Raw genomic sequence first — 26,592 nt, 5'->3', positions numbered from 1 at the left:
AATTGGAGTAGTGGGTCTCAATTTCGCATATGCACTAAAGGCACAGTGCTCACAAACTCTCAAAGGTTATCACGAACAGTAATAATCCTAATAAATATGAGGTCACAAGGGGAAATAGGAAATGAGGTCCTTTTCGTTCACTCATTTCTTTCTGGCTGGCTGGCCTGCACTACAACAGTACCCAGTTCTTTTTAAGTCCTGCTAATAATCGTTTCCACGTGCTAACTTTAACTGATGTGCAACTTCACATGAGTAAATGGAACACAGCTGTGCAATTGCTCATTAAACATCCACCACCACCACATCCACCATCAACTCCAAATCCACCTCCACATGCACCACCACAACCACTGCCACATCCACTGCCACATCCACAGCCACATCCACCACCACCGCATCCACCACCACCACATCCACCGCATCCACCACCACCACATCCACATCCACCACCACATCCACCACCACCACCGCATCCACCAACACCACATCCACCACCACATCCACCGCCACATCCACCACCACTGCATCCACCAACACCACATCCATGACCACCACCGCATCCACCACCACATCCACCAACACATCCACCACCACCATATCCCCCAGATCCACCACATCTATATGTGTGTGTGTGTGTGTGTGTGGCTCTGTGTGTGTGTAGGTGCAAATGCAATGTGCTTGGATTTTCGTCACAATAAAATACACTGAACATAATCTTCACAAAACTTATTTACAAACGTTTAAGGTATTGCCATTATAAATTAAAATAACTTTTAATTAAGTATTAAACATTTACAAAAATAAAAGCCATTGTTATTTGTAATATCAATACATCTAAGTCACGTAAATACAACCACCACATACACCACCACATACACCACCACATACACCACCACATACACCACATACACCACCACATCCACCACCACATCCACCACCACTTTCACCACACCCACCACCACCACCACATCCACCACCGCATCCACCACCACCACATCCACCACCGCATCCACCACCACTGCATCCACCAACACCACATCCATGACCACCACCACATCCAACAACACATCCACCACCACCATATCCCCCAGATCCACCACATCTATATGTGTGTGTGTGTGTGTGTGTGTGTGTGTGTGTGTGTGTGTGTGTGTGTGTGTGTGTGTGTGGCTCTGTGTGTGTGTAGGTGCAAATGCAATGTGCTTGGATTTTCGTCACAATAAAATACACTGAACATAATCTTCACAAAACTTATTTACAAACGTTTAAGGTATTGCCATTCTAAATTAAAATAACTTTTATTTAAGTATTAATCATTTACAAAAATAAAAGCCATTGTTATTTGTAATATCAATACATCTAAGTCACGTAAATACAACACACATTGCATTACAAATGCTATAGGTGTCACATTTGCGAAAGTTAAAACTATTGACATTGTAACTGACAAAGCTATTAATTTTGCTATTTTCAAAACCAACACATAAATAAAAAAGTGTCATTTACAATAACAATCGCTCAAACTTTCCTAATGCGAGACCTATTGCATTTCCAATGCTTGTCTTTCCCAGCTGGAGTCTCTTATGTGTATTCGCTCACCAGAATATACCCTGGTAGCCAACGACAAGAGGGCGCAGAATATAAATTAGTGCCTGCCTAGTGCTTGCAGGTTGCATAACTTTATAGGAGAAGATTGAAATGACCCTTTACTCCTGAGAATCCCCACTCCACTAGTGTGACCTCTCACTCTGTAGTCTCTAGCATCATTGCTATATCATGACCTGAGGTTGGCGAGTGTTTTCCGAAAAATGCGACCTCTTCTCCTGTATTTTTATATCCTCTCTGAATCTGAAAAGCCCTTTATACCTCCTCCAGCCGTCCTTTCCTTGCTATATAATTATTGATGCATTTTACCTTCTCTGCATATGTTTGTGGGTTGAATCGGGTTCCATCCTTCTCGGTTAGGTCTCCAGTCTCTCTCTCTTTGCAGATAAGTTGGCGACACTCAAAGCCTCCATTCTTCGCCTTGGCACATGGTCGAATTCTGCCTCACAAGACAATTTCTATACTCTTTGCTATAATCTGGTTTACTGGAACCTTACAGACATAATTTGAGGTCTCGAACGTTAATTGTCTCGTGCTTGGATTCGATGACCTCAGTAGGGGCTGAAGAACAGGCTAGCACATGATGACCCTCTCATCTGTGCAGGTGACACCGGCCTGACCTGCACTTCTCGTGGTGGCCGCATCTGCAGACGTTTCCCAGCCCTTATGGAGAAGACCGCCTGGCCTACAGCAAGGGGGCTGGCATATGTCCAGAGCCCTTCAAGGAAGGCCAAAGCTAAGTGGAACCATGAGGATAATGAGCAGATGTTTTGGAGAGACTTGGGGGCCAATCTCTGAGGGTCTTGTGATTTCTGGGCCGACGACTACAGATGTGGAGTAGACTATTTGCTTATGGCAGAGGGCCACGACTGTGGTCGGTCGCTTGCACAGGGCAAAAGACCAAACAATGGGACGAGATGGGCCGGCTACACCACAGTGTACCATTTATGTTTGCTGGCTCTCTACGGGCTGAGGTATTGACACAGACAGCTGCTAGACATGATTTACGCTGCCAGACTCAGAGGGATCGTCTCTCAGACGTGAGAAGCACGGCAGCTTAGATTTCATTGCCAGATTGACACAGCTGGGAAGTCCACATACATATTTTAGTTAAAAGGATTTGGTCGCCATCAGTGTCAATTAGAGATAGCCGCTTCCAACTCTGGCTTTGCTGTCGTTACCCCCTGCACAGCCATAGCTACAGCTGGTCTCAAGGGCCAAGAAGGCTGCAGCAGGAACAAGAAATTATAGATATTGACAAAAGCAAGGGGTCTGGGACTAAATGTTGACCTATTGTCTTTGCCAACGCTTGTTTTCCTGGAGTGTTTCTGCATAAAGTAAAGGAAAACCATTCAAATATGGCTACCACCAACGTCAATACCATCAGCACCACAAATAGCACCTCAAACACCACCAATACCTCTAATATAAGTACCACCACCAACACTGCATCAAAACAAATATTAAACATTGACAATGCCAAAAGGTCTTGCCTGTAAAGTGCTGTTGCATGCAAACATACTTTCTGCAGCCTGTGCATACATGCCTTGTTACAGTAAAATACCAACTGAATTTGCCAATGCTTATCTTTTTTCTAGTTTCCACTACTTGCTCTTCCTTTCCTCCGCATAGGGGTGCATCACTGGGTCAGTTCTGTGATGCCATTAGGTGACGGAGGATGTGTGAAAACACTTCCACAACAACTGGCACTGTTGTGAATGGATGGTGTTGAAAGTCATATAACCGGTCTGTAATTGAAGACCACGTTGCATCCTGGCCCTGCTCCATTATGTTAGCAACTGGATAGTGTTTCCAATTCTTGGTTCTTCTGATTCAAATTGTTGTTGGGTCTGCTCACCCATTGGTTCAGTGGAAGAAAACCACGCATACAACTCCCAAGATGCTTAAGTTTGTCGAATGAAAGTCCAGGATTGTGGAGTGCCCTTCCGACCGAAAAAAGATGCAATTCCAACCACTAGGTCAGACTTTTCGTTCGATTTCTAACCCACAAAATGAATGAAAGCTTACTATATGAGTTAGGAATATTTAGAATGATGGCGGCTCCTGGTTTGCACTGGTGGCTGGCAGGTGACAGGGCGGGTGGGTTTGAAAAAGAAGAAAAAAATTCCTTTTCACAGCCCCCATCTCTCCATTTTGCTTCTCTTCCTGGCACTCCCGGAAGCAGGAAGCACCCAGGCTAACCTAAGCTAATCACAATACTGCAATGCTGCGTTGTGATTGGTCTGAGAGCCGTGGTTCGGTGTTCAGATGGGGACATGGAGCCTGAGCACGTTCCCCACCTAGTGGGGAACATGCAAAGTGTGCATGGCTGTTTGGCCGTCCCAGGACAGCCGGCCAAGCAGTCGTGCGCACTTAACGTATGCAAACCACTCATCCCCCTGTAACCCCTGCCCCGCCCATACCCAGCCCCGTATTAAAGAAACAAAAAATGATAATAAAGAGGTTATTATCTTTTTTTTTTTCCTGCTCTGAAAGCTGTGGGGCGACTCACTGCCGCCTTAGCGGAGGAGCCGCCCCTGCTGGTTTGCTCAGGTTCAACTAGTTTCCCATGAAGCGGAGTGTCACATTTAAACCTTCTTGCCTGACCGCCACAGAGAAAACACAGCTGCCTACCTTCTTGCCAAAATGTTCAGACTGACCCTGCGAGCGGTCCAATCACATTACATGTGCCAGTCTGAAACTCATAACAGATGTGACCTATATCGTGAAAGAGAAGTCACTTATTCTGTGCAAGCCCCAATCAGTGGAACATACTCTCTTAGGACTTTGATGGTCCACGGAATATTATTTTTTAGTTCAGACTTGACCGTGTAGTTGACCTATTGTTACCAATTCTTTACAAAATAGTAAAATGTAGTTCTTTTCAGAGGATCATTACTCCCTCAGCTCTTGCTATGGGCAGATGGGTGTAACATTCCTCCTCCTGTGGAGTGTTAGTGGGGGAATATTTTACATCTCAAAATTACTCTGAATCATCAGACGTCTAATTCTTTACCTCATAGGTACATTGTACACAGAAAGCAACCACGTTTTGCTTTAGTTTTTGCACTGCAGCGGGCTTTCCTGTAATGGTTAAGACTGCATTCAAAATGAAAGCCAGATCTATTGCCTTTGCCAATGCCTGTTTAGGAAGGTATTGAAAACCTTCCCTGTTAATAGTGCCTATGCAGGCTCTGTTGCAAAATCAGCGTGAAGACATGCACTTTAATTTGCTTCATTCCAAAGAGTCAAATCGATAACATACACTCTCCGACCCACTGTTTTATTATTTTAAAGGGCGTTACAATTGACATAAAAATACCTTGAAGGCACGTCTATACAGATATGAAAGAATAAAATGCAAAACAAAAAAAGCCATACATTTATCAGATAAATGGATCAATCCTAAACCACAAGGGGTGATGTACACCATTCTACCGCACCAACCCATCAGTTGACTCACCAGCTTTTCCATTTACTCAACTTGTGAATGAAGCTATGTTTGCTTTATTTAAACCAGATATGTGCAATGCAAGCCTACTGCGGAAATGGCTATTCCCAGAAACATAAGAAAATCAACCAAAACACAACATTCAATGCAGCGATTGATTTTACTTTGATTCTTTGATTTCACACAGAAAGTGGAGAAGTGTGGCTCAATGGTTAGAGCGGCAGACCCTGATGCAGAGGTCTAGACTGGGACCAGGGTTCAATTCCCCGCCTCGGCGGGTCTTGGGCTCAAAATTCCACGGACTCGATAATTCTCGCCTCGGTGCCTATTCCAATCATGGAGTCCCACCCTGCGACTCGGGGCAATAGCTTGCTTAATCTCCACAACGGCCCCCACAATGCTAAGGATGCCTGGCCTTCACCCTGGGGGTTCCCAGGAGTGGACGCCTCACAGGAAAAGCCAGGATGGGTTCCACAGCGGTATTCGTACAAGCGCCTTGAGACCCTTGCGGGTGAGTAGTGCGCTATACAAGTATCAATTTACATTTTAATTTACATTTTACACATCCTTCATGTGGAAGGAGCAATAGGACATGGGTCAGCAGAAATACTCACCACAATAACCCCAGTCCTCCAATGCCCCGTCTCCCTCATAGTCCAAAAGTAATTGATCATGACAAATTAGAAGAATTGGTGATTGTGGATGGAGTGGCACCAGCCAATCATGAAAGATGTTTGTCTTGTTCTAAGGCGTGGCCAACAGAAGGGATTTTATTGGGCTTTACGCCACCCTTGTGATTCCGAAGCACTCTCGCGGGCAGTGAGGTAGGACGCTATGATATTTACTATGTTTGGTTGGGAGAATGTGTTAATCGCGTGTCCTATCTGGGAGGTGTTTGGTCTCATGTATGAGAGTCGAAGGGATACTCCGATAATGTCAGACATGTAGCAGCACTCTGACGTCAAGTGAAGCTGATAGGGCCATTCTTGTAGACATGCACCAGCTTCCGGTTTACCTAATGACCCAGGGGTCAGCTTCTTTTTTTAGAACAGCATGAGTGATGGGCAAGTTTTTGGGGAACAGGCAGGTCTTTACAGTTCTTTGGACCTCGAGGCGGTTGTGCAAATTTCTTTTTCTTGTTCAGACTTAGTTCAAGAGCCTGACCATTGTTACAGAGAAAAATGTACCAACAATTCATGGACATTCTTAATGCTGTGTGGTGTGGTCAGATTGGATCTCTGGTCCTCTTTTGGCTGTAGGCGCATAGTTTGTTATACACGAAGATCGGCCCTGTCCTAAGATTGCTCTGAGGGTGATACTTAGAGCTTTAAATGAAATGCACAGTAAGGAATGGTATGACAGAAATAATGGTTAATAGTGTATTCTGCCTGCCCTTCGGCTGTTGAGCTCTTGTTCTAGCCAGACTCTCTCACTTTCCTCATTCCTTTGACAGAGGCCAGGCTGCGATGGGATTCTGGGATCCAATAAGACGCTGGATGACTGCGGAACGTGTGGTGGTGATGGCAAAGCCTGCAAACTTGTTGTGGGAACATTTAATGATACCAATGTACCCATTGGGTACCACAAGATACTGCAGATCCCGAAGGGGGCCACCAAAATCAACGTGACGGAGATGACCAGGAGCCCGAATTATCTTGGTAGGTAGCAATCTCACCAACAAGATCTCTGACCAAGAATAGAAAAATCCTTCACACTTTCTGTGATACAGGGGCTGGTTAGAGGAAACTAGGAGTAGCCGGAAGACACTGTCAATAACCAGAAGATGCCTAGATAGTAAGGCTGGATACGTGCTGTATAAAGGAGGCAAGAGGTGGCAGGTAGAGGCCAGAGAGGAGTTGCGGGAAACGACTCATGACAGCAGAGAAGTTTTGGCTAGGTGTCACAAGTGCATGCAAGGGTACATGAGTGCCACTTAGGCCAGAGGAAGGGTGAGGATGATATGGATAGACATTTGTTGAATACCTGCAACAGGGAATGGCTAGCGCAGAGGAGGGTAGCAAGGGGAGACAAGCGATGGCTGGAGGTGAAGAGTGGAGTCTGAGGAAACACTGCATGGCTAGGTGATTCAAGGAATGGGACAATGCTTAATTTGTTTTAAAAAAAAAAAGAAGTGCCAGGGCTCTCATCAGGAGGCCACTGCAGCTTGCACCACACATTGCCTCTGCCATGCTGCCAAATATAGTAACAAATCAACTACTAGCCATCATACTCCTACAAGTGTGACAATTCGGACTGCTCCAGGCCACTAAAACTATAAGAATGGCTTAGGCGGCAGGTAATATTTATTTTTAAAGTATATTAAATTATTAATTGACTGTTGTTGTGGTCATCTCTAAATTAGTCAGACAGCTCCACCATGTGGCAGACTGTCACAAGCACCAGTGTTGACAATTAAGTGCTGGTGCTGAGCACCGGAAACCACAGGCTCAAGTTAAGCACTGGAATGGCTATGTGAGAAGATTGTCCAGAGCTGCCAGATAAATGCCAGAGATGAACATTGTAGGCTGTGTATGGTAAGGGTGAACAAGTCCCAGATGAGCACAGAAAGAGAAATTATAATTTAGGAAATCAGTTATAACTACACTGGAGAATTACTGTCTTGGATAGTTTTATCAAGGAGATGTTAGTGTGCGCTAAAGAGAGCGAGTGTTAACTTGGGGGATGAATGCCGTTCGCTGAGGAGAACTGAGTGCTGACCTCGACTGGTGCATCGCAACTAGCGAATGGGAATGATGGCTTAGCTTGAAAGTGTGTCTAGGGGAGACAGTAACTGGCCAGGGGTACTTAAAGTGGTTTGCGGCTAGAAGAGACCAAAGAGTGCTAGGGGATACGGTTGCAGGGTACAGGAGATTATGTATGGCTAGGGAATACAAGGGTTGCCTGAAGCTGTCAAGGACTGACTAGTAGAGGTAAGGCCATGCCAGTGAGTGGAGGTAGGGTGAGAAAGCAAGTAGATCAGGTAACTGCAAACAGGTTAGGTTCAGACTGACTGGCATTGGTCGAAGTTTGTCTTAATAGAGGTGTGCTCATGTTAGGCCCAAATAGGGCTGTACTAGCCAGACTCCTGCACACATAAAGGCCTTTATTAACCAGGATGAATGCACATATCTGCTTGCTAATGTTGTGATCACGTGCTATTGTCCAGGTTACACCTAGGCTAGCCTTTGTATGTGGTAGGTCCACACTAAACTTTTCACAGCTTAGGGCCACCCGATCCATTGCTCACTACGGGTTCATGTAGGGGTATTTTCATGTTGCCCTCTGGCTAGCGCTTCGTTGAGTTTACTTTAGGACCACACAGGTGATTGTTCATTCAAATTTGTGCTGGCTCATTTTCAGGTTTGGCCATCAGAAGCCACTGCTCATCAGTTCCGTGGTCATAATAGTTTCAAAAAGGTCTTTGCTCAAGTTTTGCTTAAACTGGCCCCTGTTGAGGTTATAGCAACCCAAGTGATTGTGCAAATTGTGGCGTACAGGTTATTGCGTAATTCAGGCCTACACAGGCATTCTTTATTGCCTCTGCCAACATTTGCCCAGCCACAGGCCATTGTTCCGATGCCCCAATATGCCAGTGCATGCGTGATGCCTACACTGGCTCGCATTCATGTTGCAGACATGCACAAAACCTTGATAGGGTTAAGCACATGCTGGACTTTGTTCAGATTAGGTCATCCGGTCTGCAAGCAATGGCCGAAATCCACTTGTCGGCCATTGCTGATCCTTGTTTACATTTAGATTAAGCCAAGGCTCGTAACTCATCTGGTTGTCCAGCAGCACACAATCATCTCTCAATGTTTCTTTTTTTTGTTGCAGCTTTAAGGAGCCACTCTGGGAAATCGGTTATCAATGGGAACTGGGCCGTTGATCCTCCAGGAGCATACCCAGCTGGTGGCACTGAATTCATCTACACGAGGCCGGGACGCGAGGAGAACTTTGGCGGGGAGTCGTTTGTCGCACACGGACCTACTACTGAAGCCCTTGATGTTTTTGTGAGCACGCTAACGAATAATTGCCTCCTACTCATTTCAGCACACTATGCAAATTATCTCATGAGTGCAGTCACAAAAAAACAATGTAACATCCATTTCCTCCCTTCTAAAGTACATTTTCTTTCTATTCATGTTATAACATATCGGGCAGTGCTTTTATGTGCCTAACTAAGGCCTAGGTTTAGCTGCCTTTTCAGAGCCTTTGGCCTCCCTGAAAATCTCTCCTTGACCTAACTGAGCAGTGCATACCTATTTTAAATTGAAGTTGCCAAGGTCTTGCTGACTTTTTCAGTTCTCCCTTTTGTCTCTACATAGGACCATACTCCTGCTCCTCTTTTTACCCTGCCTAGAGAAACCTAAAGTTGGCTAATATAAATTTCCAAATTCCTGCCAATTAATGACCTTTCTGTTCTTTAAATCCCAGATGATATTCCAACAGGATAATCCCGGAGTCTCCTATCGCTTCTTTGTGTCCTCAGAGGTGGGCCGCTCGGATAATCGGCCTGAACAAGCTCGCCTGACCCACCTGGATAATCTACATGTACCAGCCCACCACACTCGCCCCAATAGTCCGTCTCTTCCAGCCAACCAGGCTCGTCCTGATCATTCTCATGTACAAGCCCGCCAGACCCGTCCTGTCAACCCACCTTTACCAGTCCCCCAGCTCCCGCCACGCGAATCTGGTAAGATATTGCAATGTGCCACCTAAAACTTGCAGAGGAGATGTAATTCTCGAACGGTACGTTTGGGAGCGAGGGATATCCAGGTCTAGGGAAGGCGAGGGATAGTGAACTCAGGATCTGGGGTGCAGGGCCCATCAATGTTGACTCTGGGAGAGTACCCATGTTATAGGGTTGGTCTGCATAGGGATAAGGCAATCTGGGACCCGAGGCACTGGGCGAACAATGTCTGACAGATGATGACACGGGTATCTCAGGGGATCTGGCATTCTTGAGGAAGTCTAGCTCAGCGTAGTTGATGGGCACTGTTAGCCAGGTTCTTCCTGGGACGCACTTGATATATCTCACCATTTTCTGGTGTTAAATTCTGCATGACTGATTGCCTTACTTCAGCTTTAGTGATTATGTTTTTTTAAAATAGCCTCCAGGCCTACATCATTTGGAAACAAGTTGAATTTATTTCTTATAGTTAGCTTCTCTGGGGCTTTTTCCACAAAAATAAATGATCCATTGTGAATATCCTCCATAGTTCTGTGAAGATGCACATTGTGAGCATGTAGATTATTTGTTGTTTTTTTTCTTCAGTATGTGGAGTTTACCGGGGACCATAATTCACTATTAACCTTTTGCTAAAAATTCGGCCTTTGGTTTGCTGTATTAAAATCAAAAAATGTAATTCTTTTTGTAGGTATGCGAAATTAAGATATTTTATTCTAAATTATAGAGGCTCCTATCACAGAAAAGCCAGGGATATATTCAGTTCATTTAACTAATTTGATACAAATGGAACCTGTGAGTTCTAACGTACTGTCCTTTTTTGCATCACATTTGCAGTCAGGCTTGTTCAAGTCAAAGTTTTCTTTCTGGATGAGTACATCACTGGGTCTTTGAGATTGTTGAGGCATTGGTCTATCGGTAGAACCCTTAACTTCTTGCAGAAGGAACAAACACTTCCAGGAACAAGTCCTTTGTTGCATCTGAAAAGTGGTTACAGAAGGATGCCAGCTTAAAAAGCTCCAAGTAGTTAAAAAAGGGATCTCTCTTTGAGTGAGTGATATCACTATGTGTCAACATCGATGAAACATACTGATATCGGCAGAAGAGTGCAAACAAGAGGGTGATTGCTTCGAGCCTGCGTTAGCCACTTGGATGGTGTAACATGTGACCTCAAGCTATTACTAGATAATGGCCATCCTGAGGATGACCAAGACCTTGTCCCTGAGCCCGGCATAACCAGAGAGAATTATACCGGATATCAATCAAATGGTTTGAGTCAGATGGACTGTTTGTATTGCTTTTTTTGCATTCATAGGCGAGAATGACTCGATTATCTCCAAAGACTGCCTTAAATGCTCATGAACTGAAACCAACAACTGCATGAAACAAAATATATCTCCTGGCTAAGTAGAAAGTTATTGCAAAACTTTTTTTAATATTTTAATTTTCATGTCCTAATCCTACTCTATTTATCACAATGACTCCATTGTGGATTGATCCTTTGATGTGAGCGCCGCTCTGTCACTCCTCTTTAAAGTTGTTGGTTATCTAGCATCTGCTTACGTCTTTGTACGATGGTATACACTCAAGACCTATTATCTTTCAGTGCGTGATTGATCCTACATCGGATATCAAATATGGGACTGGTGCCAATAAACAAATGCTCAATTGGAGTTAATATGGAGCACGCTACATATTAGACGACTGATGAATTCATTTGGAATTTTGTAAGAAAGAATTTAACCCAAAAAATCTTTTAACTTTTATTAAAGCCTATTATTTAGAACTTCATTAAGAGTTTCACAATTAAAAGAGGGAAGATATTGGGACCTTAATTAATGATTCTTGCCGGTGTCTCCACTTGCATTAACTGAGATTGGCAGTTGTTGCCCCTGCAATGGCGTTTAACACAAGGACTTCAAATAGTGGGTCTAATTCTGCCTGTTTTGTTCCACCCCTTCAGGCGGAAATAACTACCCCCAGTCTGCACACGTGTACCACCTGCTTGGAGCAGGTGGTAGGTAAATGTTGCTGTTTTTTTCCACGGGCAGGGTTTCCTTTACTTCAGGTGATTGGAGGTTTTTCTGCTCCATCCATGCACAAGTATAATGAGTGCTGGGTGTGGGTGCATCACCTGACCTCAGCCTGCACAACTACTCATAGGTTTCTGGGCCCGGTGTCTACCAGCTTGGATTATCCGGTCCGAGCTCGATAACTACAAGGGTAAGAGAGATTGGAAAACTAATAGTTGCCCAGACCAGTATCCCCCTCCAGGGATATTGCTCTGGACAAGTCATAAAGAGGGCCTGAATGTTTTGAGTGGCTTTTCAGATGCTAAGTATACATATTTCTAACACTTTTGGGGAAGTATAATTTGGTTTGAAGTGGGAGGGAGACAGAGGCTCTCTCAGGGGTTAGACACTGACCTCAAAAGAATTAACATGACATAACCCTCCTATCCGGTCTATAATATGGATAAACACTGACTATTTCTGAGGTCTGAAATGGTATGAGTACAAGCTCAATGGATAGATCTTAGTTCATTGTAAATGTATTCTTTTCATTAAGAGATATTTTCTCAGGCGAACACGTTTCACAACAACATGCCGCTTTATCAGGGCCGTAAGGCATATATAGAAAAAATGCTGTTGATAAAACACAGCCAAACAAGTTCAGATAATTTACACCATAATGACAATAAAGATGAACATGAGAAGAAAATTGTACAGAAAAAAAGACAAGATTAATCGAAAAAAGGAAATTAAATGAAAATAACAAAACACATTAGAAATATTCACATGATATAACTGACAAAGAAAATCCAGCTCAACATAAATTTGCATCATGTGATGCCACAGACATCACATCTAATTTTGTGACAGACGTACAAATGAATAAGGTGACAAATGATACAAAAATGAAAAAAAGAACCTAGATAATGAAAATGACAAGGATGTGGAGGTAGCTTGTGCACCTGTGTGGCTTGGGTATGCTGTACGATTCTACATAACTTGATTGCGTAAAGTCTTCAAAAAATGAATAACTTACCTCCATCAAACGTAACTGATCAAGTATAGGCTTTTGTTAGACCTTACTTGTAACCTCAGATTGGGTTCAAATTTGCCTTCCACTTCTTTTTTAGGGGTCGTGAGTCGGGGATCATGGAGCGAACTACGAGAGCCACCTACCTTCGCCACACACCCAGCTACAGTGAGCAGGAACGTGGCAGGAGCAGCACAGGGCAGCCAGTCTGGGAGACCACATGGGACACTCCAGAGGAACGTTCGAGTACCCCCACTTCCCCCGCCACCCGTCCGCAACCGGGCAGAACCCCTGGAGTTCTACTGGAAAAGAGTAGGCACCACAGAGTGCTCTGCAACCTGTGGGAAAGGTGGGTGCTGGTTTGCAGGCTGTGTTGAGAACTTGGTGGCCTGGGGGGCATGAAAGTGCTTTTGAGGGAGTGGATATGCAGTGGTGGCTTTTCTGTGGGTGTCTTTCTTATTATGTTGTCATTTGCAGTGCCGGATGACTAAAAAGGCACCGGCTTATAAACCCCACTCTTTTTAGGGGCCCAGCAACAACAGCTCAAAATAATATTGATCTCAAAAAGAAAATTACAATCAAGCGTTCTTAAATATTGTTTTCAAAAGATAGAAAAAATGTTTCAACTCAAAGAAACGAAAACTTTACATTAAAGACTATAGAGAAAATACTGTATTTATGTAACTTACCCATTAACATCTTAAAGAACATAAACCAGAGACATCAGAATCACATAATAGTTTGACTCTTAAAAGCTCATCTTCTGGCAGAGGTCAGTTTGTAAAAAAAAATCTGGGGTATTGGGTATTAGGAGATAATTTGCGAGGGGGGCCCCAAAATGTAGTCTGCCTAGGGGCCTCCACAGGGTCTAATCTGGCACTGGTCATTTGTAGTTTACCATTGTGGCATTGTTTGTGGACAGAAGTGCTGAAATGGTAAATTGACCTGTGAAAAAAAGTGTATTCGAAGCGTACGAAAGAATCTAAGTGTCTCAGCAGCAGTTAGAGGCTTTTGGGCAACCACAAAAAATTTTATAAAACAATCGCATGGCCAGTGGAATGGGGAGCAGGGCGGGGAGCCTTAGGACCAGGAGGAAGAGAGCCCATCATCAGGTGGGGTAGATGAAAAGTAAAACAAGCATTTGCAATGCAATAGGTCTCACATTAGGAAAGTTTGAGCTATTGGTATTGTAAATGACAAATTTTGTATATGTTGGTTTTGAAAATAGCTAAATTAATAGCTTTGTCATTTACAATGCCAATAGTTTTAACTTTCGCAAATGTGACACCTATAGCATTTGTAATGCAATATGTGTTGTATTTACGTGACTTAGATGTATTGATATTACAAATAACAATGGCTTTTATTTTTTTTTAATAATTAATACTTAAATAAAAGTTATTGTAATTTATAATGGCAATAGTTTAAACTTTTGTAAATAACTTATGAAGATTATGTTCAGTGTCTTTTATTTTATTGTGACGGAAATCCAAGAACCGAAGTGAAATATTAACATCTTTTTGTGACATTTGTAATAAAGCTTGAAACATTAAGAGAACATATTTGAACCAGTTGTTGTTGAATGGTTGCACAGATTGATGCTATGGTGGCGCTGAGTGATGTTGTGGTGGCGACGAGTGATGCTGTGGCGTTCAGTGATGCTGTGGTATCGCATAGTGATGTTGTGGTGCCGTGGTAGTGCGGAGTGATGCTGTGGTGATGCGATAGATAGGGTGAATGCGATAGATAGATAAAGTGAGGGCAATAGATAGATAGAGGGAAGGCGATAGATAGATAGTGAGTGAGATAGATAGAAAGAGTGTGGGAGATAGATAGATAGAGGGAGGGCGATAGAGTGAGGGCGATAGATAGAGGTGTAGAGAGAGGGGTGTAGAGAGAGGGGGATGTGTAGAGAGGGGGTGTAGAGAGGGGGTGGAGAGAGAGTGGGGTGGAGAGAGAGTGGGGTGGAGAGAGAGTGGGGTGTAGAGAGAGTGGGGTAGAGAGAAAGGGGTGTAGAGAGAGTGGGATAGAGAGAGAGGGGGGTGATTGAGAGAGGGGGGTGTAGAGAGAGGGGTGTGTGTAGAGAGGGGTGTAGAGAGAGCGAGTTAGAGAGAGTGGTGTAGAGTGTGTGTGTGTATGTCTGTGTGTATGTTAGTGTCAGTATGAGAGACAGCATTGTATGTAAGAAAGACAGCAGCGTGTGAGAAACAGCATTGTGTGTGAAAGAGACAGCAGTGTGCGTGAGGAAGACAGCAGTGTAAGAGACAACAATATGTGTGTTCTAGATAGAGCATAGTGTGTAAGAGGGACAGCAATGCGATAGCATTTACATAGCACACCTAAATACATGCACATTGCGTAACATTGTGTGCATGCCCATTGTTTTGCATGCACGCACAAGTGGTATTAATTACACTGCAATCGTGCGCTGTACAACTAACTTTTTCTTAATGGATAGCGTACAAACTAAGCTAACTTTTTTTAATGGAAAGCGTACAAAGTAAGCCATGTAAAAACATGGTGCCACTTTTAATCATACTTATTTTTAACTTGTAACCTAAAGTACTAAACAAAGAAGAAGAGGTGTTATAAATGGTGCCAGCAACAGACTACTTCTTTTGTAGCTTTCAAATGCTAAGCAATGAAGCATGAGCAAGAAAATAAAAGTGCGATAATGGGCGCTAGGGTAACCCATTTGCTGTTTCTGAGGTGCTAACAGGAAGGGACCAAATTGAAAATGTGGCGCCAGTTGTACGCATCCACATTGTCTGCGTCTAGTTTGTCTGCATTTCAATTAAGGCAGCAACAGATTCTCGAAAGCGCACACTGAGAAGCAAAGCAGCGTTTGTATGCATCTGAAAGCGCATACTAAAAAGTAAAGCAGCGTTTTAATGCATGCGCCACAACTAATAGGAATTAATAAGTATTATTGCAAAAGTCCACAAAAAGTAAATAAGTACGTACTTTTTGAAAACAAGCACCATTTTTATGCAAACGCTTCAAATAATACGCACAAAAAAATTAATTATTGCAAAAGCCTATATATATATATATATATATATATATATATATATACACACACACACACTGTTTTGGCAAAGTTGTAAACGCGTGCAGAAATCACAATAATTAAAGTTGTATGGGGCCAAATTGGTAACAACGATATTTAAGCTGAACAAAATAAACCAGTCATGGGGCGGGTCTTGTTCAGTACTGCTGTTGAGCCAGGCTCCTCCCGTCTGTCCGCCCAGATCTGACGGGGTTTAAAGTTTCCTAGGGTTTGCTGCGCAAGTACACATCACGGAGAGAGAAGCATCGTCTGACCGCTGTAGTTGACGGGAGCCTTGCGGATCAGACTGGTACAGAGAGGGAAGGGTATGCGAGGGATAATGACCGGTGTTGAAACAGGGTGTATGTAGCAGTGCTTCCTCGCCGTGTGCTTTCCGCACTGACCTCGCATAGTCCACACTGGAGGCCGTGCACCTCCCGCTGCTGAACAGAGCTGTTAGTTTACCGAGCGACATAGAGCACAGTGTTTCCATTTTGCTGCCCAAGCCGAGTCTGCACCTGCTTCTACCAGCTGCTGGTGGGGCGAGGGAAATCGAGTTGGAAATATTTTCATTCACTTCAGTGCGCATTGACGGGCCGTGGAGCCGACGGCGGAGAAGGGAGGGATAGGGAAAGTAACTGAATGAGGCTTGCAAGGGAGACAGGAGATGAACAGCGCATCGCCAGGTGCAAGACCTAAAAGCAGAGAGAACAAAGAAACACATGCACTCTTATGGATTACTAAATACCGGAGAATAAGAGAGTCCCCTAGAGTATAGCATGGAAGAATACAACTCATCCAGTCGGACAACAAGCAAATTCCTCTTAGGGGAATTGGACAAACACAAAAATAAGGAGCAAAACCATTAAATAGAGAGCAGACCACTGAGATAGGCAACAAAGACATCGCACTGTTAGCAAGGAGCTGACCCAAAACTGCTCTAAATACATGTTATGTATTGGAAACAATAGGTCTGCCACCAGACAGCTAAAGCTGTCTAAAGGAGAGACCTAAAAAGATAATGTGTACACTCGAAATACTTTCTCATTACAAAAAAAGATAGCACGCAAAGTCTTCAATGCAAGTATTAAGTTGTGTGCAGAGCTAATAATTAGCGTCTGATCCGTTGTTTGTCAATCATTGAAGGTAAGTGAGAAACTGATCATCAGCTTAAATGATGTACAGACTGGCATCGGAGGGCCCTGCTGTGCCCGTGAAATTCACCTACGAATCCTCCCAGATGGCATGTACTCCGATTCAGAAACACCCTACGGATACACACAGCAAACACATAGAAAACCAAAAATGTACGTGTACCAGCATCTTAACCTGACCTAGACTATCCTTGATCCAACATTTTTATTTCTATTAATTTATAGTCTTATAAAGTGCTACATAGGGTCTCCCAGAACTAATCAAGAGGGTAAGGTGAACCTAGTCGCTGTTTAACCCCTTAGCCGAGGTGCGAATATCGCAGCGGCGTGGGGGGAGGTGGGGTGGAGGATGGGGGGGGGGGGGGAGAGCGCAGCGCTGCCATGCTTGTGACGGAACCACGACGTCATGAATCATGGGCGGTGTGTTCCGTCACGGCCCGCCCTCTCATTAATTCGCCCGCACAGGTGGGGAATTATTGCCGCTTGGGCGGAGCGGTAGCCGCATGATGGAACCACGCCGTCATGAGCACAGGTCGCCCGAGGCTCATGACGGCGTGGTTCCGTCATGAGCAGGCAAGAGGTCAAAATAGCCAAGTTTTCAAATCTTTCTGGAATGCAAGGAAAGAGGTACCGTATCTCAGAGACTCTGGGAGAGTATTTCCCAGTGTTGGACCCAAAACAGGGAAAGCCCGACCACCCAGGCGAGGCAATCTGTCCCTAAGCACAGTACACTGGGCCGGGTTCATTGACCTTAGCATACGTGTGGTCTAATAGGGCACCACCAGTTCCTGGATATATTGCGGTCCCAAACCAGCTTTAGCTTTGTACATATAGCACAGGGATTTTAATTGGATGTGCTTTGTGTTTGTAAGCCAATGGAGCTCATGGAAATAATTTGAAACCGAAGTGTGTTTTGGAAGCCAAAACAGAAGTCTAATGGCTGAGTTCTGGAGAAGCTGCAGTCGTCGAATTGAAGCTTTATCAATACCTAACTACAACACGTTGCCGCAGTCTAGCCTTGATAGAGTAAGGGCTTGAATCAAGAGACTTTTGAGCTGGAAGGGGAGTATGCATATTATCTTTGTCACCCACTTGTGCACCTCAAAGCAGGTGGAGGTGATCTTGGCTACCTGATGCTTCATAGATAGGCTATCGTCCAACAAAAAGCTCAGATTTTTGACTTTGGTTAATGGATTGGGTAGGGCGCCTAAGGATGCCGGCCAATGCTGTGGGTCCCAAAGAGAAGTAATCTTGCCCAGGACCATGACCCCGTCTTATCATCATTGAGCTTGAGCAGATTGTTATTCATCAATAAGGAGATTTGGCTCAAGCCTTGGTTAAGAACGAAGGATCCCGAGTCCAGTGCAGATGACGAAGAGAAGATAACCCGTGTGTCAATTGCTTAGGAAAACAATGCTCGGCCACAGCTCTCCACTACGTCGGCTAGAGGGCAGATGTAGATGTTGAGCAACATGGGGCTTAAGACCGAACCCTGAGGTATGCCCATAGTGAGAGACCTTGACGCCGACCTCTCATTAGCTGAGAAAACTTGGAACATTCGATCTTTTAGGAATTATGTAAACCAGTTCAGTGGTATATTGTCAAGGCCCAACGTCCTCAGTCATTCAACTGAAATAGAGTGGGACACAGTATCAAAGGCCGCACTGAGATCTTGTAAAATGAGTGCATTCTCTCCCCCCCCCCCCCCCCCCCCCCCCTCATCTAGACGTCATCTAAGATGTTCAGTGACGACTAGGAGGACAGATTCAGTGCTGTGGCCTGCCCTAAAGACAGACTGTGTGAAAGGTGTAGAACATTTTGGGACTTCACAAGTGACATAAGCCAGGTGTTAACATGTTTTGCCAATTTTTTTGAGAAAATGGGCAGTAAAGAAATTGGACGGAAGCATGACGGATTGGTCGGGTCAACCTAGTTGTTTTTGTTTTATAAGTGGGAGGACCATCGCATGCTTCCAACTCTGGGGCACCCTTGCCTCTGACAGAGAGGAATTAGAAGCTGCAAAAGGTTTGGGTCTAGGAGGCTCTTTAGTGGTCACACTCCTTTCTGATGGATTCCTTGTGACCACGATGTGGAGGAACTCACATTCTGCCGACGTCGCAAGGTCAAGGTTATGGCAAAACAGCACTAAACGTAACATATGCAGGGTGTACCATAACATACTGGTGGGATGGGCAGAAGGACTGACTATCGAATAAGATCCTGGATGGACTAGGATTCAGCGACACCTGCTGGGAGGCAGTATGGGTTGGCCTTCAGCGGAATTCTGGGGGCAATGAGGGCGCAGAGAATGACTGCTATGATCATGTATGAACTTGTGGTGGAAGAAAATGATGCCCTGAGAACATGTATTAACTCACACGTGAACACAGATATATCAACCCTGCGCAAGTGTATACAGGCTGCTTTGACTGAAAAAGCCAAGAACATTTTTGGCATTTTTCCCCACATAACGGCTTCAACGTGTTGTTCGGGCCTAAAATTGATGTTGGGTTTGGGATAAATTAGATCCATCTGAGCTGCTCTGCAGACCGCCTGAATAGAGGTATTTTTCAAATTAATACATTTGATTTTTTTGCTGCCAACTGGAAGGGATTCAGAAGGCGTCACTAGGCCAATGCTAATAGTTCTCTCATATTAGTTTTTGGCAGGTGAAATTTTTTGGAGATGAAAATGCTGTGTAGTGCAGCAAAAAACACAGCAGTGTGCAGTGAACTTACTGTCACTCAGGCCAACTTCAAATACAGTTTTCACTAGCCTCTCTCTTGTCATCTGTCACTACTCTCGATCCACACCCGTCAGCACTCTCGCTCCACTGCCTTCAGCACTCTCGCTCCACTGCCTTCAGCACTCTCTCTCCACTGCCTTTAGCACTCTGCCTCCACAGCCTTCACCACTCTCCCTCCACTGCCTTCATCACTCTCGCTCCACTGCCTTCAGCACTCTCCCTCCACTGCCTTCAGCACTCTCGCTCCATTGCCTTCTGCACTCTCCCTCCACTGCCTTCAGCACTCTCCACTGCCTTCAGCACTCTCCCTCCACTGCCTTCAGCACTCTCGCTCCACTGCCTTAAGCACTCTCCCTCCACTGCCTTCAGCACTCTCCCTCCACTGCCTTCAGCACTCTCCCTCCACTCCCTCCACTGCCTTCAGCACTCTCCCTCCACTGCCTTCAGCACTCTCCCTCCACTGCCTTCAGCACTCTCCCTCCACTGCCTTCAGCACTCTCCCTCCACTGCCTTCAGCACTCTCCCTCCATTGCCTTCAGCACTCTCGCTCCACTGCCTTCAGCACTCTCGCTCCACTGCCTTCAGCACTCTCGCTCCACTGCCTTCAGCACTCTCGCTCCACTGCCTTCAGCACTCTCCCTCCACTGCCTTCAGCACTCTCGCTCCACTGCCTTCAGCACTCTCGCTCCACTGCCTTCAGCACTCTCGCTCCACTGCCTTCAGCACTCTCCCTCCACTGCCTTCAGCACTCTCGCTACACTGCCTTCAGCACTTTCGCTCCACTGCCTTCAGCACTCTCGCTCCACTGCCTTCAGCACTCTCGCTCCACTGCCTTAAGCACCCTCGCTACACTACCTTCAGCACTCTCCCTCCACTGCCTTCAGCACTCTCACTCCACTGCCTTCTGCACTTTCGCTCCACTGCCTTCAGCACTCTCGCTCCACTGCCTTCAGCACTCTCGCTCCACTGCCTTAAGCACCCTCGCTACACTGCCTTCAGCACTCTCCCTCCACTGCCTTCAGCACTCTCGCTCCACTGCCTTCTGCACTCTCCCTCCACTGCCTTCAGCACTCTCGCTCCACTGCCTTCAGCACTCTCGCTCCACTGCCTTCAGCACTCTCGCTCCACTGCCTTCAGCACTCCCGCTCCACTGCCTTCAGCACTCTCGCTCCACTGCCTTCAGCACTCTCGCTCCACTGCCTTCAGCACTCTCGCTCCATTGCCTTCTGCACTCTCCCTCCACTGCCTTCAGCACTCTCGCTCCACTGCCATCAGCACTCTCGCTCCACTGCCTTCAGCACTCTCCCTCCACTGCCTTCAGCACTCTCGCTCCACTGCCTTCAGCACTCTCCCTCCACTGCCTTCAGCACTCTCCCTCCACTGCCTTCAGCACTCTCGCTCCACTGCCTTCAGCACTCTCGCTCCACTGCCTTCTGCACTCTCCCTCCACTGCCTTCAGCACTCTCGCTCCACTGCCATCAGCACTCTCGCTCCACTGCCTTCAGCACTCTCCCTCCACTGCCTTCAGCACTCTCGCTCCACTGCCTTCAGCACTCTCGCTCCACTGCCTTCAGCACTCTCCCTCCACTGCCTTCAGCACTCTCGCTCCACTGCCTTCAGCACTCTCGCTCCACTGCCTTCAGCACTCTCGCTCCACTGCCTTCAGCACTCTCCCTCCACTGCCTTCAGCACTCTCGCTACACTGCCTTCAGCACTTTCGCTCCACTGCCTTCAGCACTCTCGCTCCACTGCCTTCAGCACTCTCGCTCCACTGCCTTAAGCACCCTCGCTACACTACCTTCAGCACTCTCCCTCCACTGCCTTCAGCACTCTCACTCCACTGCCTTCTGCACTTTCGCTCCACTGCCTTCTGCACTTTCGCTCCACTGCCTTCAGCACTCTCGCTCCACTGCCTTCAGCACTCTCGCTCCACTGCCTTCAGCACTCTCGCTCCACTGCCTTAAGCACCCTCGCTACACTGCCTTCAGCACTCTCCCTCCACTGCCTTCAGCACTCTCGCTCCACTGCCTTCTGCACTCTCCCTCCACTGCCTTCAGCACTCTCGCTCCACTGCCTTCAGCACTCTCGCTCCACTGCCTTCAGCACTCTCGCTCCACTGCCTTCAGCACTCCCGCTCCACTGCCTTCAGCACTCTCGCTCCACTGCCTTCAGCACTCTCGCTCCACTGCCTTCAGCACTCTCGCTCCATTGCCTTCTGCACTCTCCCTCCACTGCCTTCAGCACTCTCGCTCCACTGCCATCAGCACTCTCGCTCCACTGCCTTCAGCACTCTCCCTCCACTGCCTTCAGCACTCTCGCTCCACTGCCTTCAGCACTCTCGCTCCACTGCCTTCAGCACTCTCGCTCCACTGCCTTCAGCACTCTCGCTCCACTGCCTTCAGCACTCTCGCTCCACTGCCTTCAGCACTCTCGCTCCACGGCCTTCACCAGCTAAAACTTGGAGAGTAACACAATGGGGTACGTGGTGTTGACCTATTACCTTTACCTGTTGGTGTTTGCCTCTCTTCATGCCAGTGTCTCCCTAGCTCAGTTTCTGCTTTTGCTGTTGTCGTTGTCTCACCCATACTGTCCTTTTCCCCTCTCCAAGCCATCGGATTAGTATGTGCACATTTAGTCCAGCTTCTCCTGTCTTGGTGTAGCTGGCTATCATTAAGTACTCTTCTCTGTTATTCTGCTATCCTTTTTGGGGCGGGCCTTGGGATCTGCCGATCGATCTGTTGGGAATGCACTTGTCCAATTTGAGTGTTTGAGCATCTTCTATGGCACTCTTTCTGTAGAATTCTCCATTTGCTGTACAAACGTTTGAAAAGTGCATGCATCTGCAGGCTATAATTTTCTCTCATGCTCGCCTTCCTGGGGAACCATATCTTCTGTACTTGACTATTAATAGGTTTGAACTAATATATAGGATCGTCTTGGCTATACTTTCCTTACTTGTTGATTGGTGGACGGTTTTATCAGCTGTCTTGTTATACTGTCTCTTTTTTTATTTTTTTTTAGATCTGGGCTGTTGCACTTCATCTGCAGCTGCCTGCTTCTCTCATTCCCCACCCAATCTGTTGTTAACTATTTAATGAACAGTATCTGAAGCCACCGCTGCTTGATTCTTCCTGAGATATTTGAGCTCATGTATTTACTGCTGTCTACTTATGATTTTGTTGTTGTTGCTGCCTATTTTATCTGCTTGAGCTAATCTACGACTACTGGCTTTATTTTTCTCACTTGCTAATCAAGGAAATAAATGTAATGTTGAGTAGTTTGTCATTGGTAGATGCAGGCCTTTCAGAGATTTTCATATACAATGCCTTTGCATGTCTACCTACCTGTACCTGCCTGTCTAAACCTATGAGCTGGATTACAGCATTCTCTCTGCACACCTGTCTTTGGCTTGTTCGCACTAGTGATAGCAGAGATTTGCCTTTACTTTCCACACTTTGGTTGCCTGAGATACTGTACCGTATGAAAACATTGCAGATACTTCTCTTTTTATCTTACAGAGCTGGTGCTAACGGTTGCAGATCTTTTTATTTCCTGTGCCCATTTTTCCTCGACTGTTTAAGTCTGGTTCTGGAATTGGTTGTTTTTCACCTGTGCCTAGATTGAGTTTATGGTTATTGAAAATGCAATAGATCCCGCCTTTGATTAAGTTAAAGCCATTTGCTTTGCTAATGGTATTATATAGCAAAGCAAATGGCTGAAACTTAATAAAAGGCAAGACCTATTGCATTTTTAATGCTCAATCAATCAATCGATCATTATATTTGTAAAGCGCGCTACATACCCGTGAGGGTCTCAAGGCGCTGGGGGTGGTGGGGGGGGGGGGGGGGGTGAGGGGGGGGTGGGCTGCTACTGATCGAAGAGCCAGGTCTTGAGAAGTCTTCTGAAGGCCAGCAGGTCCTGGGTCTGTCGTATGCCGGTAGGGAGGGTGTTCCAGGTCTTGGCGGCGAGGTAGGAGAAGGATCTGCCGCCAGCTGTGGTTTCCAGGTCCGTGGAACTGTGGCGAGGGCGAGGGAGGCAGAGCGGAGGCTGCGGGTGGGGGTGTAGAAGCTGAGTCGGTCATTGAGGTATGCTGGTCCGGCGTTGTGTAGGGCTTTGTGTGCGTGGATGAGGAGCTTGAAGGTGATCCTCTTGTTGACGGGGAGCCAGTGCAGGCCTTTCAGGTGGGGTGTGATATGGCTGCTTCGGGGGACATCGAGGATTAGTCGTGCCGAGGCGTTCTGGATGCACTACAGCCGTCTCAGGAGCTTGGTTGTTGTTCCTGCGTAGAGGGCGTTTCCGTAGTCCAGTCTGCTGGTGACGAGAGCCTGGGTGACTGTTCTTCTTGTGTCGGAGGGGATCCATTTAAAGATCCTGCGGAGCATTCGGAGGGTGTTGAAGCAAGATTCGAAGACAGCGTTGACCTGCTTGGTCATGGTGAGGGTGGAGTCGAGGATGACCCCAAGGTTGCGTGCGTGGTCGGTGGGTTCTGGGGCTGTTCCTAGCAATGTTGGCCACCAGGTGTCGTCCCAGGCTGAGGAGGTTGAGCCGAGGATTAGGACCTCCGTCTTGTCTGAGTTCAGCTTCAGCCTGCTGTCCTTCATCCATTCGGCGACAGCCTTCATTCATCTGGGGAGGTTGGCTTTGGCGGTGTGGGGGTCTCGGTGAGGGAGATTATCAGCTGGGTGTCGTCGGCGTAGGAGATGATGTTGAGGCATGTTGTCGTGCGACGTGGGCGAGTGGTGCCATGTAGATATTGAACAGCGTCGGGCTGAGGGATGAACCCTGAGGAACGCCGAGGAAGATCTCGGTGGTCTTGGAGCAGAAGGGTGGGAGGCGGACGCTCTGGGTTCTGCCCGAGAGGAACGATGTGGTCTAGGCAAGGGCCTTCTCTTGGATTCCGGCGTTGTGGAGGTGTGCTGTTAGGGTGCGGTGGCAGACCGTGTCGAAGGCTGCTGATAGGTCCAGAAGGATGAGAGCGGCTGTTTCTCCTTTGTCCATAAGGATCCTGATGTTGTCGGTGGCGGCGATGAGGGCGGTCTCGGTGCTGTGGTTGCTGCGGAACCCTGACTGGGAAGGGTCCAGGATATTGTTGTCTTCGAGGTAGCGGGTCAGCTGCCTGTTGACGATCTTCTCTGTGACTTTCGCCGGGAAAGGGAGCAGGGAGATGCTTGTTTGGTATGAGAGATTCCTAAGACACTGCTGCATGAAGGGCTTAATTTGAGACAGTGGTTACAAGTAGAGCCCAACTGAATTTATTTTTGGAAGCTTGCACTTATTTTTCCTTAACAGGTTTTTATCTGGAACAAGAGAGAGAATGACACAAAAAGGAAGAACAGAAAAATTGAAAAACAGTCACTGAGGGAGAAAGCAGAGACCTGTATGAGTGAGATAAAGGAGCAGGGAGTGTCTGGTGGTGGACTAAAGAGGCATGAGGTGGAATCAAAGCTACGCAGCATTAATATATGGCACCCTGAACTTCGATACCACTGGCCGTAGTCTTCTGAGCAAAACTTTACTCTCAAAAAAGACTTTCATAAATTAAGCACTGGCTACATTGTTTTTTAGGTCTCGTCTTTTCCATTCCGAAGGAATGGGAAATGGAGAGAATTCAAGTGCTCAAAATACTCGTGAAACCAAGGGCTTTTTGGTGCGGTTTTCTTCTAGTTCACGTGGCCACAGGCACGCGCTTTTGGGCCATAAACTTTAACGGCCATCTGTTCCCCAGCTCCAGCACCTCCTCTCTCTCTCTCCCCGCACACAGCCTTTACTTGGATTTCTCCTCCCCCTCCCCAGCCAGCTTCCCCCAGGCCGTGTTCCCTCCCACCTTTCCTCCTCTCTGTCCCTTCTTTCATTCACAACTTGTTTAAAGCATCATGAAAGTGCTTCCCCCGTTTTTTTCTCACTTCCTCAGCATATTTTTTCCTAACTTTAAAAAAAAAAAATTCTCAACTTTGCCTTTCGAGCTGCAGTGCGGTTTCACTTTTATAAAGCTTCACCTTTCCGACTTCTCTCCTGTGCATTTAAACTCCATGTTGCGCTCTCTTGTTTGTTTGCCTCCACCATTCCTTTGTTCTTTCTCCATGTTGCTCCCCCCACCGCACCCTCTGTGTTGCTCCTCCACCCGTTTTGCATCACCTGACATTCCTGTTTGGTTGAGTTCTACGTGTTCAGTATGTGAATAACACCTGTGAAATTCTGAGCTGGACGGGAGTCACTGGGATGGACGCACTTATATCGTGTTTGTTTGGTTTTTGTCCATAGTAAATTCATTCATTAATTCAGTACTGAAGCACCCGTAAATGAAAGCAACGCACTTCACCGATGATGGGAAAGAATCACGTTTTGTTGTTTTTATTTCATTTAAGCTCTCAAGTTGCAGGCAGCCCACACCCTCCCTCACTATATGGTCCCTTGGGCCCATTTTCTGCTGCTTAGCGCGTTCACACTGGCTATTTTCTTCGCATTGTTTAGTTTCAACGTACTTTTATGCATGGCGATTTACTCTATAATACATATTTTTGTGCATTTAAGCGCCACAATTCGTTTCTACTTCAGGGTCACCACCACGCAATTCAGGTACACCACCACATCAGTCAGGGATACCAACACATCACTCAGGGACACCACCACATCACTTAGGGACACAACCACGCCACTGAGGCACACAACCACGCCACTCAAGGACACAACCATGCCACTCACGGACACCACCACGCCACTGAGGCACACCAACACATCACTCAGGAACACCACAACATCACGCAAAGGACAAGACATCACTCAGGGACACCACATCACTCAGGGACACCACAACATCACTCATGGATACCAACACAACACTCAGGGAAACAACAACAT

General features: G+C 46.3%; 1 protein-coding gene across 2 annotated transcripts in view; it reads left to right on the top strand.

The window, feature by feature from the left end:
• The window catches only part of ADAMTSL4 (ADAMTS like 4), a 340,678-nt gene that overhangs the window by 253,960 nt on the left and 60,126 nt on the right, over positions 1 to 26,592 (top strand). For both annotated transcript variants that reach the window (XM_086947462.1, XM_086947463.1), the window contains exons 8-11: positions 6,510 to 6,714; positions 8,891 to 9,066; positions 9,491 to 9,749; positions 12,886 to 13,134. In XM_086947462.1, the coding sequence (XP_086803588.1) occupies positions 6,510 to 6,714; positions 8,891 to 9,066; positions 9,491 to 9,749; positions 12,886 to 13,134 (889 nt within the window). The remainder of the gene's footprint in view (positions 1 to 6,509; positions 6,715 to 8,890; positions 9,067 to 9,490; positions 9,750 to 12,885; positions 13,135 to 26,592) is intronic.

This window comes from Lissotriton vulgaris, chromosome 12, assembly GCF_964263255.1.
Source record: "Lissotriton vulgaris chromosome 12, aLisVul1.2, whole genome shotgun sequence".
Classification (NCBI taxonomy): domain Eukaryota; kingdom Metazoa; phylum Chordata; class Amphibia; order Caudata; family Salamandridae; genus Lissotriton; species Lissotriton vulgaris.
Note: the sequence above shows the minus strand (reverse complement) of the source record. Positions and strands in the feature narration are given on the sequence as shown.